Below are 18291 nucleotides of genomic sequence, written 5' to 3'. Positions count from 1 at the left end.
TTTAGTGGTGGGAAGAACTGCGCTTCACAATGATGTCATCAATTTAACTCTTCATAATACAACTGCCAAAAGAACAATACATACAAAACATTGCACCAGGAGAAAAGATGGCTCCAGAACACCGTGAAATTGGGAACATGCCACACAAGCCAGTGCTGGGGTGCCTTGCTGATGGAAACATTGTGCCAGAGAGAGCGATGCCAGTGGGCTTCTGGCACAAGGTACTATCTTTCCTTGACGTGTACCGCATCCATGCCGGGCGTATTTCTCGAAGCTTCCCTCACACATTTAGGTGAGAAGTCCCTAAAGTCGGCAAGTGGCGTGCTTTGATGCAGACTGACTTATGACAAGTTTAATGTGAAAGTGAGGCTTGAACAAGACTGCAAGAGAGATTTTTTCATACAGCAACAAATAACAGGGCACGTACAGCAATGAGAAGCCATGAAGATTGAATGCTATATTTGTTTTGTGTTCCTGGAAGAAAAGAAGAGCAGATAGAACAGAGGCAGCCTAGCTCCACAGAAACCAACCCCCTTTTCACCACCACAAGACTTGGTTCACAAGTGTCACTGAAGAAAGGCTCCGCATTTCAATCTGTAGCATGCCCTCCTGCAGAATGTACTGAGGTCCTCGGAGACTCTCATTTTCCAGTAAATGTTTATGCCTTACATGGGGGCCCGAAGGGCGGGAGGGGGCCCTGGGCTGCAAGAGCCTGGCTACCTACCACCTGGATTGTGTGCCTAGGTCATTGGTCTGTGTAAGTCAGATCACAATTGCTGTCTTGTAGGTCACCATCGTACGCACTACTTCAGCGCTGCTTATTCAACACTACTGGAAATCACTTCCTTAGAAAAGGCGTAGACCGGTGGCTGCTCGGTCTCTGTACTGGCTCCTACTTTCTGGAATGTGCTTTTGCCGACTTGAGCACCACCTCAAATTTCCTCTAATTCAGGAACAAAGCTACACTGTCTCTTTCGTCTAAATGCTGATTACCACTGTCCTTCGGTGCAACTTCATTTTACGGGCAGAAACACTTTGTTTGTTTTAAAAGGTGTTATTAATAATTCAGCAGCATTACTCATTGTTGTCTTAAATATAGGTTTAGATTATTGTTAGCACAAGCGGGGCTAGAGAGAGACAACCAGCTTACACAAAGCAATGAAGGAGTAAGTGTGCCCATGTTTAACAGTACACCAATTCTGGCCACTACCCCCACTCATTAGACCAGCATTTCTTCCAGGAAGATTACCTCTGTTGTGATTTTAAACATCAGCCTAGCGTATCTAAAGTCTTTTTCTCTTCTCTCTCTCTTTCAACCGTGCTTAAAGCCACTATCAGTCTCCGGGTTGATAATAGACAATCTATTTATGGGACCTTGGGCGAGACCGAGCACAGATTTTGTAATAGTTTCCCGTAGCCCTCAACCAAAAGAGGAAATAAGAATTCGTTACGTTGCTGTTATGGGAAAAATAACTGTCTAGTTGAGGGACTTTCTCAAAGAATGACCTTTAAGATATTGCTGATTTTAAGATATGGCAGCTTTTTTCCTGAGTTAGTAAAAAAAAAAAAGAAAAATAGACAAAATGTTTTCCGGACAAATGAACCTGGATAATAAATAGGCTGCACTGCTTTTTGCGATCCATTGCCATTTTTCGGAAAACTGAACATAAAGTATAAAAAATAAATAAACTTAAGCTCGTTCTTACATCGTTTTTACACCTGCCAAACTTCAACCGAATTTGTTTCGAAATTACAGTTTGTCTCTTTGTTTTTTGAGAAACATCTGCACCTCTACCCTATTGTGCCTGTAATCTCCCTGATGTGAGTGTTGCCTGCAGGACACCCCTCTGGGCTCAAGAACCTCATCTCCCTGGTCGGCTCACCATTTGGTACAGCAGGTGCAGAATTGTTTTAAACACTGACGTTTCTTGGTTAACCAAAGGCTTACGTGGGATAAAACTCTTACATTAAGACACCCAACCTTTCACCGCATTACTCACTCCAAGCTACCTAAACCAGCAGATGTTCAAGAGATGCCTCAAGGAAGGGCTCTTAAAGCAGTGGAAGAGTTGAACGTACATTTTAACCCCTTTCATGCTCATGACGAGCTCAGCTCGTCATGCAGCACAGTGCTCCTGTGCTCATGACGAGCTGAGCTCGTAATGCCACACCCGTTTTAATTGTGGTCCAGCACAGGAGGGGAATCTTGCACACAGCGATGTGGTTAAGGGGGTTATTAGGACAGCGGGAGGTTGGACCACTGACTACTATTGTGGCATTCAGGAGAACGCCTCAGAAGCAGCCCATGGTCTGACCGCTGCATTCCAATGCAACCGCCGGGCTGGCCGTCGGAAAGTGCTCCTTTACCTGGCGGCTTGTGCTTTGGCCCAGGAAAAGGGCTGCAACACAAGCCGCCATGAAAAGGAGCACTTCCTACACATCCATGCATTGTATGCCATGCTTCATGTGGGGCATGGCACACGGTGCGTGTAGATGCGGGTATATGTGCCCCCTGAGCCACTTTACAGAGGCCCACGATGAACGGGTCCCAGTTTGGGGCCCGCAAATTCTGTTTCGACATCCTTTTCATAGTGGCCGTTCTAACTTGAAAAGGCTATCAGAAAGGGAAATCATAATCTTGATAGCGGTGCCAGCCTTGGATTACGATCACCAATCCTGGCAGAGGTGGCGGTCTTCCCCCCCAACCGCTATGGGTCCCACTGCCGGTGTTGTAATCTGGTGGTCACACCGAGGTGCTGATAGCTGTTGAACCGCCTCTGACGTCCTGTCGTTGGTGGTCGGACCACTATTGAAATGAGCCCCATAGTTTCCTTTTGTTTATTTCATCACTTTTGTGATGATGAATGAATGAATGAAATGGGTCTTATAAGGCGCGACTTAGCCCAAGGGCATCAAGGCGCCATACAGAATAACGTGGACAAGACGGACATACAGCAGAAGTCTTTCAGCACAAGAACAAACATAGAGCAGAAGTCTTTAAGCACCAAGAACAGGGTCTACGAATAAACATCCCGACAGAGCCAGGTTTTCAGTTGTTTATGGAACAACCTAGGCAATGGTTGAGAGGCCAGTTCAGGAGGAAGGGAGTTCCAGAGTCAGGGCACCAGGGTGGAAAAGGCTCTGCCTCCCCATCTGGCCTTTGAGAATCTCGGAATCGTAAGAAGATTATGAGAGGAAGATCGTAGCACTCTGCTTGGGCGGTAAGGCTGAAGAAGGGAGCTGACACCTTTAGAGCCATAGCCATGGAAGGCCCCGTGGGCCAGACAGAGGTGTTTAAAGGAGATTCTGGCCTGGACAGGAAGCCACTGGAGGTCTTTCCGGGCCTGAGAGATTGAGGCGAGCCGGGGAAGGTCCAAGACCATCCTAGCCGCCGCGTTCTGGACCATTTGGAGGCGATGGACCGCAGATTTATTTATACCTCCATATAAAGCATTACAGTAGTCTAGTCTCGAGGAGAGCAGAGCCACTGTTGCTTGTCTCCGGGCCGCCAGGGAGAGGTAAGGTGCAATTTTTCGGAGGGTCCTGACGATATCGAACAGGTAGATACGGTCATATTGACTTGAAGGTCAAAGGAGAGAGTGGTATCAAACAGGACCCCCAGATTTCTGGCCGAATGGGAAGGGACCGGACAGTCTCCAAGGGACGGCGGCCACCATTCATTAGACCAGAGGTCCTGTCTCCCCCCAAAGAGCAGGACCTCCGTTTTGTCTCCATTAAGTTTGAGGAAGTTTCGAATCATCCACTGGGAGATTGCTTCCATGCATGATCTAAACTTGAAGGCAGACTCAGCCACTGACTGGGAAAGGGAGACCAGAATTTGGGTGTCGTCAGCGTATGACAACACCTCGAAGCCAAAAGATCTTACAACTGAGGCCAAGGGGGTCACATATATGTTGAGCAACAGGGGGCTCAGGGCAGACCCCTGTGGGACCCCACATTGCACAGGCCTAGAGGCTGACAGAAAATCACCCAGCTTTACTTGTTGCTCCCTTTCATGAAGGAAGGAAGACAGGAGTCTAAGTGCCGGACCACCAACACCTATCTTCCCCAGCCTGGCGACCAAGACCGCGGGAGACAGGGTATCAAAGGCCGCCGTGAGGTCGAGGAGGACCAAAAGAGTAGTATGGCCTGTGTCAACTTACGACCGAATCTTATTGGCCATGAAAGTGGAGGCGGATTCTTGTGTTATGGGCACTACGAAATCCGTGTTGAGAGATATCTAGAAGATTGGAGTCTTTCATAAAGGCGGTAAGATGGCGATTTAAATGAGCCTCCAGTATCATTGCGGGGGCCAGCAGTAGGGAGATAGGGCAGACATTTTTTAATACTCCCAGGTCCAGGGAGGCCTTTTTCAAAAGCGGTTTAACTACCGCCGATTTCCATACGGAGGGAAAGATTCCCTCGGTAATGGCCTGGTTCATCACTTCAAGGAGGGGGGGAACAATCACCTCCCTACATGATTTTAGAGTTTTTAGAGGACATGGATCGAGAGGAGAGCCTGACTTGATGTTATCTAGTAGCTGATTTAAGCCCTCATAGGTGAGAGGAGGGAAAACCAGAAGACTGAATGCTGGAATCGCCGCCGGGGTGACGTGCTTATGGCAGATGGACAAAGGTGAACTGATATCCAGTTCAGAGTTGAGAAGTTCGAGGGATGAATAGATGTCAGTGATTTTAGTATGAAAAAAGGATGAAATATTGTCGCAAAGCTCCTAAGATTCTACAATGGGATCTATGTTTTTAGGAGCAGAAAGCGAACTGATGATCCTAAAAAGATCTCTCGATGATTTTAAAAATACCGTGAGAATATTATAATGAGCATTTTTCTCCTCAATTATTGCCGTCTTGTAAGCCTTAAGGAGCAGTTTGTGTTGGTTCTTTCCGGCACAGTCTGGATGGGCAGACCATTTCCTTTCATGGTTCCTGCATTCCCTTCTCAGTGTTCTAAGGCGGTCATTGAACCAGGGCATAGAGGGACTCTTGCGGGTACAGTAGTGTTGTTTGGCAGGGGCTAGGGTATCAACAGCTCTAGAAATGGAATTAGTCAGGGCAGTAGCAGCTAAATCCACGTTGCTATCGGGACGAGATATCAGTCCAGTTAGGAAGGGGGCCAAGGTTTCATTAATAATCTGTTTAAAATTGCGTCTAGTTTCCCCTTTCTTAGAGTCAGAGAGGAACGAGGAGGAATGAGGAATGTTCAACTCAAAAGGTACTGCCAGATGGTCAGACCAGGACAGAGGGATGGGAGTTCCGGTTTTGAGCCTGATGTCATTGCTGAAAAAACCATCAAGTGTATGGCCGGCCAGGTGGGTGGGACCGGCCACAAGCTGTGACAGGCCGCAGGCAGCTAGGGAGTCCACCAGGGAAGTAGTGTCTCTGGAAGCATCATTTACTAAATGAAAATTAAGGTCTATCAAGGAATGGTTCAAAAAGATTCATTAGGTCCTGGGAGAAAGAGGGTCTAGGACCCGGAGGCCTGTAGCATAAGATGCCGGAGAAGGAAGATGTAGCAGTGAAGTTGATGGAAAAATATGCTGCTTCATACAAATCGGAACGGGTAGATAGAGAATCAATCCGGCAGGTGAGCGCGGTCTTTTGCAGTATGCCTAGACCACCCCCTCTGCGCCTGGTTCTATCCATTCTCGATAGAGCATAGCCTGATGGAATGGCAGCAACTAGGTCGGGGCCAGAGGAATCCGAAGCCAAGGTCTCAGTGATAAATACCAGGGACGGCTTCCTTTGTGAAACAAAATCATGAAAGGCAATATTGTTCTTGCACAGTGACCTGGCATTAATAAGGAAGCCCAGCTCTTTATCCGCGATGGAACTCTTACAGACTATAGTAGCTCCCTGCAGCCTTTCCGGATGTTTTCTCTTTTTGAGCACAGGACTACAGATAACGCAGGGCGGGAAATAATTATCGGTAGGGTATAGAGTATGGTGGAAGGATTTAGAATGAGGTCTGAGGGAGAGTATAATATTGGGCGAATATAAAGTACTTCCTACCGGAAGGATGAAACAGGGAGCAGCCCGCCTGGCCCCTAGCGCTTCCTCAGCGCGGACGGGCGCAGACGGGCTTAACTTTGGCTCAACTTCGGCGCGTGCTCGCTGTGCGTGTCCGCTGTGCGCGAAGAGAGCCATCACGCCTAAATAGGGTTGTGCCTAAAGGTGATACCCCTCGTGACCCAGAGTAGCCAATGGGAGCGGGGACACCAATTTTATGCTGTCGCGCCCTCCACACAAACGGGAAACACCCGCGGTGGACCAGGGCACAGGGCAAGAGGAGCGTCAGGTGAGTACAGATCTCAGCGCACAGTGAACAATGAAGAAAATAAAATGTTAAAAAGCGGCTATTTAAAAAGCATCTTAATCATGCAGCTAAACACAATGAAGATTCTGGGAGAAAGGCTACTGCCAAGGGCTGGCGTAAATTCGTTTTCAGAGTGTGAAAGGAAATGGATCGCTGGGTCTGTAGAGGAAGACGTTTTTCCAAGAGGAAACTTTCTTCCAGCAGAGAAAAAAATACAAAAAGATGTGCATTGACACAGGGATCATGTTCCAGCAATTGTAGTTTCCCTATCCATTGGACAGTCAGTCCTAAGTGATGTGCTAAAATAGTCCAAGTGAGCCCTTCCTATAGTTTGGTGGTTATGTAAGCCCCTATTTGCATATGAGTTTCTGTAGGACTGCACTCCTAGTTATTCAGCAATAATTCACAATTGGAAAGAAGCCCACAGTTGCAGATGGATAAAATAGCAACCATTTGCGGAGGGACAAGCAGCATTTGGGGCTTTGGTAGGATAGGTTAGAGGCTTGGGGGAGAAAGCAGTGTAACGGGGAGAAGGAGCAAAGGGAGGCAGAGGGTAGCAAGAAGAGGAGCACCGGGGGGAAGGAGCGGCGTGGGAGGGAAGGGCACAGGAGCGGCGTGGGAGGGAAGGGCACAGAGGCAAACAAGGCTATAGTGCGGAGGAGGGCAGGGTAAGTGTGGAGCAGGGAGGAAGCGCTCAGTGGAGGAGGCGGAGCTTGATTGAACGTGGCCTCCCACTACAGCAGAGCCATTTAGAAGGCAGTAGCAGTACTTTTGAAAGTTTGGTAAAGCTTACCTCTGACAAACAAAAGGCGCCAAAATATTGGCTGCTGTAAAGTTTTGCGTTCCTTAGGATGGGCTGCACGATGGCGGATTTTGATTTAACAACCAAGGATCACTCTTTAAATAAAGAGGTTAGAGTTTCAAATATGAGCTCTGTGAAACCTTAAATCTGGTGAAGAATGTTGAAATATGTGTTGAAACCCAAGCAGATGTCAAACAAAAGAACATTCTGGAATGCCTATTATTAGAGACTTGAAAGAGATGAAAGGCTGGTAAAAAGGGACTGTCTAGGACTCACCGACAGTTAGCCTTTAGGTGTGTGTTGTCAAAAGACCTTTTGCATACAATACCAAAAACCTACAGTAGGCTTAGAGCCTGATCATTGCTTGACATTGGTTGGATTCCTTGTCACTCGTTTGCTTACTTCTTATTCAATGGCTATTCTTCCTCTTCTTGTGTTTTGTATACCATGGAGTACAGCCCCTTTAGCATTATTTTGATTGTATGGCTTGTATTATTTTGCACGCATTCAGTTAACTACTTTATTCTTTTTAATTCATCACTCCATGACCATGCATGCATTTTCTGACTATCTCCCTTGTGCACTTCTTCCCCCCAATACCTGCATTCTCCATGTTACTCTCCACCCCTTCCAACTTGTATGCAGAAACAAAGCAACAGGTATATTTTTGTTGGGTATAAAGGTTTGATGTCTTCAAGATTACACAATCTTCATAAATACACAGGTCTTGGAACACATATACTTTTATGATTTCGAAGGAGGGACTGGCTCTGCACACACCAAGACGGGTTTTGAGGCAGAAGGTGTACTTATCATGACTGAAAAGGAGATAGATGTTCTCCTGGAGGTCCATGCATCTGTCCCCTAGGTTAATGCACAGGACAAAACGGCTGGACCAGGTTTCAGTTATGAGACATGTAGAAAGTAAATTAGGCCTTTGCAAGCATTTTCCTATCCATTTTGACATCTACGTTTTGTTTTTGTTTGGAGTTTCCTGAATGAAAAATATTTCAAAAGAAGGCAGACCCTTTATACATTTTTAAAATACTGAATGAACGTGCAGTTTGGAAATACCTTAAACTGGACTTTACATTTCCTCTAGTATTTCTTTTTATTTCACGTTTTAAAAAAGTTATTTACAACCAAGCATTTACTTGGCACTTGCATTATAAAGGCAAGACCTATTCGCTGTGCCAAACACTGTTTTTCTCTTCATTAGATGCCCCTTTATAACTTTCTCTGAAATTTCATGAAGTTGGACACAGTAAACTGCTGGGTTGGAAGGTTTTGATTCCAGAATTATACATTTGACTTCATTATCGGGCATTGGACAAAATTAAACCAGAGAAGTAAGTTGGTACGTTTAATGAAATGTGAACCATGAAAAACTAAAACCACATTTTAAATAAATACCTCATGAATTGCAAAATCTCAATTTAAATTTGATTACCTGAGCCGAGAAATCGATTAATTTTGGAAGTTGCACTTTCAGTCCTTCTGGGCTCTTCATAAAATCTAATAAACTGCCTGGTTAGAGACAAGAAAAAACTGTGTTGAGATTCGGAAAATAAAAATCCTACATTTTACTTACAATTTAAGATAGGGACACTGTACATATGGAACTCGATCATAAATGAGCGACAGGTTGTGCATGACAAGCCTGCCATTTCGATGACATCATAAGCTAAAGAGGTAGCATGAACAAATAGCCGTCAGATGTGACCCCCATCGTTACTTGTGTTTACAGTGCAAGTACTGCTGGCACGTTGCCTGCTCCCTTCCCTTTTTTCTTTTACTTGCATCCCTTTCCTGTCTGTCCCCACCTCGCCTTCAATGGATGTATTTTTAAAATAGCCTTAATGTTCACGTGCATTTCCCACTTGACATCCTAAGAAACAAACGTCAGTGACTGGACCAGTGGTGGCTCCTCCGTTATGGCAGAGGAGCGTCGCCCCGCCTGCCTCGAGTGCAGCAGGCACACACATTAATAAAATGGTAATAAATACAATTTTATTAACGTGTCCCAGGCTGACGCTGTTACAGCGTGCTGGCAGGGAGTGGGGCGTATTAGTAGAATTGCACTATTATTGCATCCCACTGCCAGTGCGCAGGTCAAACGACTGGCTGCCTACAGCTGACCAACCTGACCTGCGGCCTTCCGAGCCGGCAATCCCAAGGCTGAGAAACAGCCAAGGGGATACAGCCGCAGGACCCCAGCCTCATAAAGGGGTGCTGGGTTAGCCTGCTCCAACCAATTGGTTGGTTTCACATTGTACTAGGTGAGGGTCTTTCCGTTTCCGCCCAAGTCAGCGCTCAGCAGAGTGCCGGGAGGAAGAAGGAAACCGCATCCAGAGCCTTAGCAGCAGCGAGGACACGGAAAAGTTCTTTGTATTTAAAAAAAAAAAATGTTTTTGTTGTTGTCTGTTTTCCCTCCCCACCTCCCTGTCGACTCCCCCACTCTCCTGCACCACACACTCCGCCCCACACAAGATGCTACTGAATTCTTGAAGAGTTGTCACCACCATATGAACTACTCGATGCTGAACACTGATCTGCTGTGTCTGAATACCTACTGTGCATGACCATGATCCCTTCCTCTGACAAAGTGACAGGCTCCCATATGAAGCAACCTTCAGAAACACCTGGCACTTAAGTAATAGAAGTAAGCTGAGGCTACAGATGCATGGTGAATTGTATTTTCACAAGTATATGGTGCTTCATGCTCCTGAGGAGGTCAAGTTTGTGCTCTCATTTTCTTCGGGTTCCTAATGGCTGTCAACAGTGCTGTTTGTAATGAGTGCTGCATGCAGTCTGCTCCATTTAAGAGGTGTTGGGTAAGGGTACATGCACCAAATATGGGACCGAGCCTACCAAACCACGAGGTGTTGCAGGAGTGTAAGGTCAAGCTGCACAGGATGTGAATAGTCCAGAAAAGCTGTGTATGAAGCACAACCAGAAGTGACAAAGACCCAGTCCCTGAATACACTGTTAGACAGCAAGAGTATGTACCATGTGGGGCCAGTCATAAGCAGAGGCACAAACCTGCATTCTAAGACATTCTGGATGTTGGGCCGTCCGTTTCAAGGCGGGTTTGTGTGTGTTTACAGGCATCTGCAGAGAGCAAGCTTAGCCAGAGGGGATGCTGTGTTTTTACTCCAAAAAGGGGGGAGGGGGCAATCACAAAAGGTCCAGTAATGCACATGGTAACATGAGCTAGGCAGGGATACTGCTAACTGAGCGAAAGCAATCAAAAGGTATTTACTTGAGCAGGTGTTAATATGGAAAACAATAGTGTTAATATGGAGAATTATATGTTTATTAATGAAAACAAAATCACATCCTTATTAATGAAATTACCCGTAGTGAACTCTCAATTGCATGGTCAGGCAAGCTCTGAGAGACAGCCCCGGTGTTACTGATTTATAGGTCACTGGTGGGATAACTCGTAGCTGGCAGATAACTGAATGAACAGGAAACCCTAGATCAATCCCATAGATAGGTGCAGCGTCATTACAATGATCAAGGGAGAATGACCCCAATAAAGAACACATGGCCAGAGTCGGTACAAGCACCCCTAATACACCATAAAGTCAGATGCTACATGAGTTAGGAACATATAGCCAATCAGAACACAGCACACACAATGATCATGCACTCCCCATGCCAGACATCTGGACACACTACCCACTGGCCACATTGTGTCCAGGCAAGTTCATGGCTCACTTGTGGTAACCACTTGAACATTAATTTAGGACTCTAAGGCAGCAACCAACAGTCCTCGCCATATATGGTTCGATGGAAAACTTTACAACCTGATGAAAACTGTATCTAAGAAGGATGCCTAGACAATGTAAGTTGAGATAGTCTTCAGACCCTGTGCCTGTAACTGTTCTCCTGGCCGCTGTTTAATTAAACAAACTGTTCCTGTTTTGCCAAACATCTCTTGTCTTTTCAATGTATTTCTTACTCAAGTAACAAAGGTGCACAGCCTTTTTTAGGACAGAGATGGTATCTACTGCTCAATCTATAGAGGTCACTTAGAAGCATTCTGACCAGGCAGGACAAGAATTAATCGGTCCATCCTATCCTACGATCCTCATGCCTCCAAGCAAGCACAGTGTTCTCTTTAAAATTCCATAGACCCATGCTCTTTTTGTTTACACAAGTAGGCATCTTCCTCCCCTACTAAAAATGAAACAATTTCAACTGGAGAACATATGAAATCCAACACTTTTCTAGAACCTTCTTTCCTTAATGCAGGCCCGGTTTATTGCCGTCTACCATACCCAACATGTAATGTTCTTTTGAATCAGAGATATAAACTGTTCTTTCCACTGTAGAAGGTGACTTGTCTTACTAATGAATATACCACCTCTTGTTTCCTAATGGAAAACAGAAACCAGGAGATGGCATCAATATACCTATTTATATTCGGTGGTGATTCAGTTAATTTTGTAATCCTTTCTTGGGAACAAAGTCTACAAAACATGTGCCACATCTATGCAAAAAGAAGGCACATGCCCCCCAAGTGGTCCCATTGTCATGCATGAGACCTGCAGCCCATTCTGGATTTTCTGGCAACAGCACGTTGCATCCTGGTACATGTAGTTAGGATTATAGTGTTTTACTAAAACTCCAGCATGCAAAATGCTGCTGGCCAAGAGCCAACATTAGCTAAAGTTTTCTTCATCAGCTAGGGCCTTGCCAGCTATGTAGACTGTGCATTTACAATCTGCCTTGCATTCACAAGTCACTAAATCAAGAGTATTTGTGGCAGGTTTAGGAGAAGGATGGAGTGCAACTTTACATTGTTAAATATAATAAACAAAGTTCCAGATGTCAAGAGCCCAGGTCACACAGAGTTCTCTGTGTGCACTTACTCCTTCTATGTGCTGGACAGTCTATGGGCCTTTATTAGTTAACAGGAGAGTCTTGCTGAATCCCATTCTTGGGATCAGCGACCTGAGTCCGTGTGGAATATACAACACTTAGTACTAGTGTAACGAAGTACCAGAAGTACCACTATAGATGTATACCTCCACCTGCAAGGAGCACCCTGCTGACTCATTTTAGCATGCCTGCTCATAGCTCCACTCCACCCGAGTAAATGCGAACGAGCAGTCATTCGTCATTTTCACCTCACAATTAATTTGGATTCAATCCACTTCTTAACTTCCTATTCCCGCAGGCATTTTTGGTGAGTCAAAATTTAAGATGTCTTTATTACACCCGTCACCACTAATTTTGATTAGTGAACATACCCCCATTTTCCTTCCCCTCTAAATCGATTATATATATTGTAAAGATATGGTGTGAAACAGGACTGCTGTAAAAGCAGGAAAGAGGGCCACTCTGGAAGGCCTAAAGGGTTAATTGTCCCATGCGACGGTCCATCTCATCTAGCATCAAATAAAAGTAAGCCTGGTCCCAGACAAATTATACGCTGCACTTTCCTTGATCGGGTGCAGCCAGGAACGATCAGTAGCCATTAGGAGGGATGGAGGCAGTCCGGGCCCAAGTAAAGGGAGGGTCTAATAGTAACATGTGAAATCGGGGTGCAGGACCTACGAGAAATGAGGGGGAAAGAACTGAATACAACTGGAGAAGCGTGGTAGGAAAGGTCTGCATAGAGGCTGAGAGTGACAATGGTTGGAAAAACAAATCACAAAAAAGGTGGAGCAACTCTCTTTCCAGATATGACAAAATGTCAGACACGTAATCAAATCTGTTTGCCATAGTTTCAGAAAGAAAAAGATGTGGGGATAGGGAAAGAACATTGACAGGGTAAAAGAGGGAGTGTCTACTCAAACCTTCTGGTTTTCATTCACTTCCCCTTTTTAGGTAGAAACATGAAAAGCAAACAAAAGACAGAGTGATAAAGGCATGGTTGCAGCCCCTCTCGCTAAAACCAGCATTATACAGAGGAGTGCCCAGTGGAACACAGTCACATAACCTTGACTAGCAAAGTCCAAATAGAATCTCAACAGTATGCCAAGTCACTTGATTCACACTGGAACTGAACTCACTCTCAGGAAACACTTAACTGAAAAAAACCAGATGTCTGGCACCAGATCTCTCTACTAAACAAAATGAAACTATTTCCCCCAGAAAGTCACTTCAAAAGTGCTGATCAAGCCCTCTTACTGGTGCATCTGGATAGTTGCAATGCCTTGCTCCACGGCCTCTAAGTCTCCATCCAGGACCTCATTAAGGAAGTTGAAGTTGAATTTATCGTACAGTTAATTAAAACCTTTACAATCATGCAATGAACATTTTTTTTAACGATTTAAAACAGATAATTGTAAAAACACAATTAAAAAAACGGTAAAAATCGACCCAAAAGTGTTGAACAGCAAATAAAAGAAGTATCGGGCAGGCTAGGGATGTAGAGTAAAGTGCAGGATGAAAAACTGAAGTGATGTGCGCAAAGCCATGGAATACTGGGACCAGCTGAGGCTAGGTAGCTGTTGCTAAAACTTGCTATAGCATACAACTGCGGAGCAGTGCGTACCCTGGGAGGTACCATAAGATGCCCGGCAGCATTGGTCTGGTGCCTAGCAGCAATTTAAATAGAGGGGCAGAGCTAGAAAGAATGCTTCTTGCAGATAAAGGGTACAGCTTGCTGGCAGCAGGGGTTCCTTCTTCTAGATATTGACGACAAGCGTCGGTATTCGGCCTAACTTGCAACAGGGTAAAGTGCTGTTTTTTTAGCATCTTACTGTAGGGAAGGGTAAGTGCTGTGTGCTAAAAGTGCTGTTTTTTGAGAATCTTACTTAAGTAATGGTCTTCGTTGGAGATTGTTGGATGCTAAGTATAGTGGTACATGCAGGGACTTGCAGTAAAGTTATGCATTAGGACTTTAAGGGGTGGATTGGTCATCTTAGAGAGAAAGGTTGGAGAGAGCTTTCTACCTAGTGAAAAACATTTAAGGTGCATGATATACATCTTTGACATTACTAAAGTTCCCATTTGCGGCCGCAATACAGTCTATAAAGTGTATGAAAAACCAATCTTGACGGTTCTGAAGTTCCTGTTTAGGGCAGCAGAGCAGGCACTGTTGTTCGTTCAGTTGTAGTACAGTCCACAGCCTTGGTAGCCTGCCTTTTTATGATCGTTTCTACAGCTGATAAGTATTTTACCAGGCGACAGCTTAGTTGGATGTCCTCACCAGAGAAGGATGCTAGCACTGCTTGTCTGCAGGTTCGGATGGATTTTCTATTGAAGAGAGGTCTTCGTAAGGTCCATTGTTCCTGTTTTCGGGCCTTGCATATGGTCAGTAAGTGCACTATGTCCTCTTCCCCCTCCCCACAGAGTCAGCAAATTGCTGGCTTCGGGGGACGAAGCCAAGGTGGCATGTGATATGCAGATGGTAGTATGCCTAGGCGAGCTTTCAGGAATTTCCCTTTTTAGGTACTCTGGAGAAGCTGGTGAGGAGGTAGGCTTGTGGAATTACCTTGCTGTAAGACTGCAAGGTAAACCAGCCATGAGCATGCTCTGTTTGGGCGGCTCTGCCCTGTATGAACGATTCTTTTTTGATCTCGTTGGGCATCCTAAATGCTGTACATCCATCATCAAGGGCGTGAAGGAATAGGACATGAACCCTTCCCCATGGAACTCCTTTGGTGGCTTGTAGCATCTTCAAAATTGACTGAATCATCCACAAAGCCATTTTGGCCAGCACCCCTGCCTATCAACCTAACTGCTCACCAGCTCTGATGGCTCCTGTCACATCTGCAACCAGAACACAGACTGAAGAGGAAGAAGTGGGGAAAAACACAAGCCAGCAGGGATTCTGCTTCTATGCACCCAAGAACTAAAACAACATTCCCAAACCCTGCTTGAATTTAGGAAAGAGCTGACAACACTCCTCTTTAAAGATCACTCCAGCACAACTCATTAACATTCTCTCTCACTCTTAGAAACCAGCTACCCCTCCAATCCCTCGTTGACTGTATCTTTACCTATGACCCTTTGACTGTCAGCTAGCTGTGCACTATACAAATAGAGCATGCATCCATATTTATAAAGGCTAGGAGAGTGTGGTAAACAACCCTTAATAAAGTAACATCCTTGTGTTGTATGCTTCCTTAACATATATTATAAATTCTTTTCTTCTGAATACACGCAAAATACAGCCTCCTTAGAGAGGCTTCCATAAGTTAACCAAAACTACAAGTCTTAGTCGTTAATTTCCTTTCACTGGACCCATTTATATGCTTCATTATAAGCAAGATGAGATGCAAATAAAATTCAGTGACATGTTCTGCCTCAACTGCGGAGACTACAGTGCTTAATTTGAGCCGGTAGTTTCCGGTGCTCGGTACCTGCACTTAATTGTCAACACTGGCACTTATGACAGCTGCCACATGGTGACACTCTTTGCATGATTTAGAAATAAAAAGAACAATAATTGTTTTAATAAATCAATACACATTAAAAAAAACTAATACCTGTCGCTCAAGCCATTGCAATAGCTTCGGGGCTTCAAACAGTCTGACTTGCTACACTTGTAGCAGTGTGATGATTAATAGTTGTGTAGGCACTGTGATGGCAGCGTTGACTGGGGCAATGGGTGGTGCAAGCTGCAGTGGCCTCCCGACAAAGGCCCGGCACTTTTTTTTTTTTTCTTACAAATTAAGCACTGGGAGACTAAGGGCTTACTATTGCACAGTGCAAGGATAGGTCTGCATTATTAGCCACAAGTCTGAACAGCGTCCTGCATGGCCATAAAGCGAGTAGACAATAAACTGACGCTGCAAGTAGAGGATACAATCGAGCTACACTGAAAAAGCAGGCACTGAGTGTAGGATAGACTTCCTCAACACTTACAGACACAGGTTAGAAGTTCACCTAACACAAATAAGAGCAGCACTCACCTTTCGACATGTACTCCGTTACAATGTAGATCGGCTCCTCTTTGGTGACCACAGCGTACAGCCTCACCAGCTTGTCATGTTGAAGGGTTTTCATGAGGTTAGCCTCCTCGAGGAAAGCTTCCGCTGACATAGAGCCCACTTTCAAGGTCTTCACCGCTACCTTGGTGCTGTTGTTGTAGAAACCTGAAAAACAATAGAGCAGAATGTAACCAGGATTACAGCGTACTGTCTGTTACAGGCGCCTCAAGTCTGGTTGTTGCAATTCTGAGGTCTCAGAGTTATCGATACTGGCAAACACTTGTAATCCAGGGGTGCAGAATTAATGGAGATTAAAGGTTGAGCCCCGAGACTCCCCCGCGAAATGTTAATTCCTCATATGTCCCCAAGAATTTCACCCACTGACTTTGACTGCTTTCAGCAGCTGGAATACTCTGGTGAAACTAACATGTCAACGGAACATTCCAGGACCTTTTCATTTCCATGGGGCAGCGACACTGGATCAAATTTTAAAGGCAAATCACTTTTTCGTCAAAATAATAGTCGCATCGGACCTGCAGAATGCATTGCATAAAGGATTTGTACCGAGTATCTGTTTGTGGTATCTGTGGCCAAGGTATATTCCCTGTAAGAAGTGTAACACCCACAATGTAAACTCAGCTCCACAAGGCAAAATATTCTATGTATACCGCCGGATTATTATATGTTTATTACACTTAAATTCCAGCTCATTTCAGGTTACAGAAGCCTCCTGTACTTTTCCCCCTCTTGTCAAATTTTGCCAGATTCCTTGCTAGTTTGTCACACCGGTGTGTCCTTTGTTCATTAGTTCTAAATGTAGACATTAATTCTTGGTACGAAAGCACATGTTGAGTGCTGCCTCAGCTGATCTGCATGGAGGAGCCATCTGGTTCTCAATAAATGATTTACTCTCTGTAAACAGCGACAGGTAGTCTATAAATCAACAAGATAACGGATGTTTGCTTAACGCCGTTCCAGTCTGCAGAGGCTGCCCAACTTCCCAAAACAGCTGCATAACCTAGGAAAATATGTTTTAATTCACTGTCTGTCTCCTGGATCCAAATACAATTAGACATGTACAGTGAGTGTCCTCTTCATAAGTCCTAATTCGACCACAAGTTGCTTATTGTAGAGCTATTTTATTCTATTCAGTTTTAAAATGTACCCTGTTTCAAGGCCTTAAAGTTTAGGGTGAACCTTGTGCAAGAGATACTCCCCAGAGAGGGCGAGAACCAAGATTCGGCTGATAAGTCCATTTTGAAGGATGAGGCTCATAGCTTCGGAACATGTTCTGTGCAGGGAATGTAAACGTACAAAAAGATTAACTACTGGATACATAAATCCTATATGTGTGTTATTGACAGTAGACTTATTGGTACTCTACTGCTAAATGACACTCATTACACATCAGGGAACCACGTTCAATTCTCTGAGCAGATTAAATTTATGGTATTGGCATTTGTAATGTGCCTTAGTCTAGCGACAGGACACTGTGGCACCGTTTTAGATGTGGGACCTTTATCATAGGGTTCTGGGATTTCCATCAACCAGTTGTGTATGGGTATTTGTCTGGTGTATATTCAGTAGAGAGTTTTTTGTTTCAAAAGCTTAGTTTACTAATGGTTTATGTTGGTAAATCTGTAAGTAAAATGAGTTCGCTCGAGATAAATATCTTCGGTCCAAATTTGTTGTTTGGCAGACACAACCTGAAGGATTACTGCTTGCCATTGGTGATCTCTGTACCTTGATAGAAAGCGCAGTCATGGTGGTTACTGTTACAGTACAAACGTTTGGTGGTCAGCTGCTGGCAGTTTTGACAGCCATTTACCAAACCGTACAAACATTTTCTTTTTTCAAAACAAACTCCCAATAACTAAAGACACCCACACATTTTTTCCCTGGAGAGTGGGTGTCATTAGTTATTTTTTTTTGCTGCCCATAATCGCCACTCTTACATGGCCATGATGGATATAAAAAAAAGACCACATTGTCAACCCTAATTAGGGCTGGTGGTGTAACGCCCTTCTGAGAGACCCTACTGAGTTAGGATGTCAAAGGAAGATTTCTGTCGAAAGAAAAACTGATGATCAGCCAGACTCTGAATGAGGTGGATGGACCAACAGTCCGGCGGGGAAGGTACTTTGCCCCATTTGCGATGGAGTACCCGGTCTGCCAAACTATTAATCTGACCCTTTGCAGTTTGTTAGGAGAGTGTAAGGTTAGGCGGAAAAACATTGCCATTTTTAGTTGTGGTTAATGATCGG

General features: G+C 44.7%; 1 protein-coding gene across 5 annotated transcripts in view; it reads right to left on the bottom strand.

Moving 5' to 3' along the window:
* The window catches only part of LYN (LYN proto-oncogene, Src family tyrosine kinase), a 332543-nt gene that overhangs the window by 26409 nt on the left and 287843 nt on the right, over positions 1-18291 (bottom strand). For all 5 annotated transcript variants that reach the window (XM_086965758.1, XM_086965761.1, XM_086965759.1 and 2 more), the window contains exons 9-10: positions 16010-16192; positions 8584-8660 (exon numbers count right to left, since the gene is read on the bottom strand). In XM_086965758.1, coding sequence (XP_086821884.1) covers positions 8584-8660; positions 16010-16192 — 260 coding nt within the window. The remainder of the gene's footprint in view (positions 1-8583; positions 8661-16009; positions 16193-18291) is intronic.

Source organism: Lissotriton vulgaris, chromosome 4_1, assembly GCF_964263255.1.
Source record: "Lissotriton vulgaris chromosome 4_1, aLisVul1.2, whole genome shotgun sequence".
NCBI classification, from domain to species: domain Eukaryota; kingdom Metazoa; phylum Chordata; class Amphibia; order Caudata; family Salamandridae; genus Lissotriton; species Lissotriton vulgaris.
This window is presented reverse-complemented; position numbering and strand designations above follow the sequence as displayed.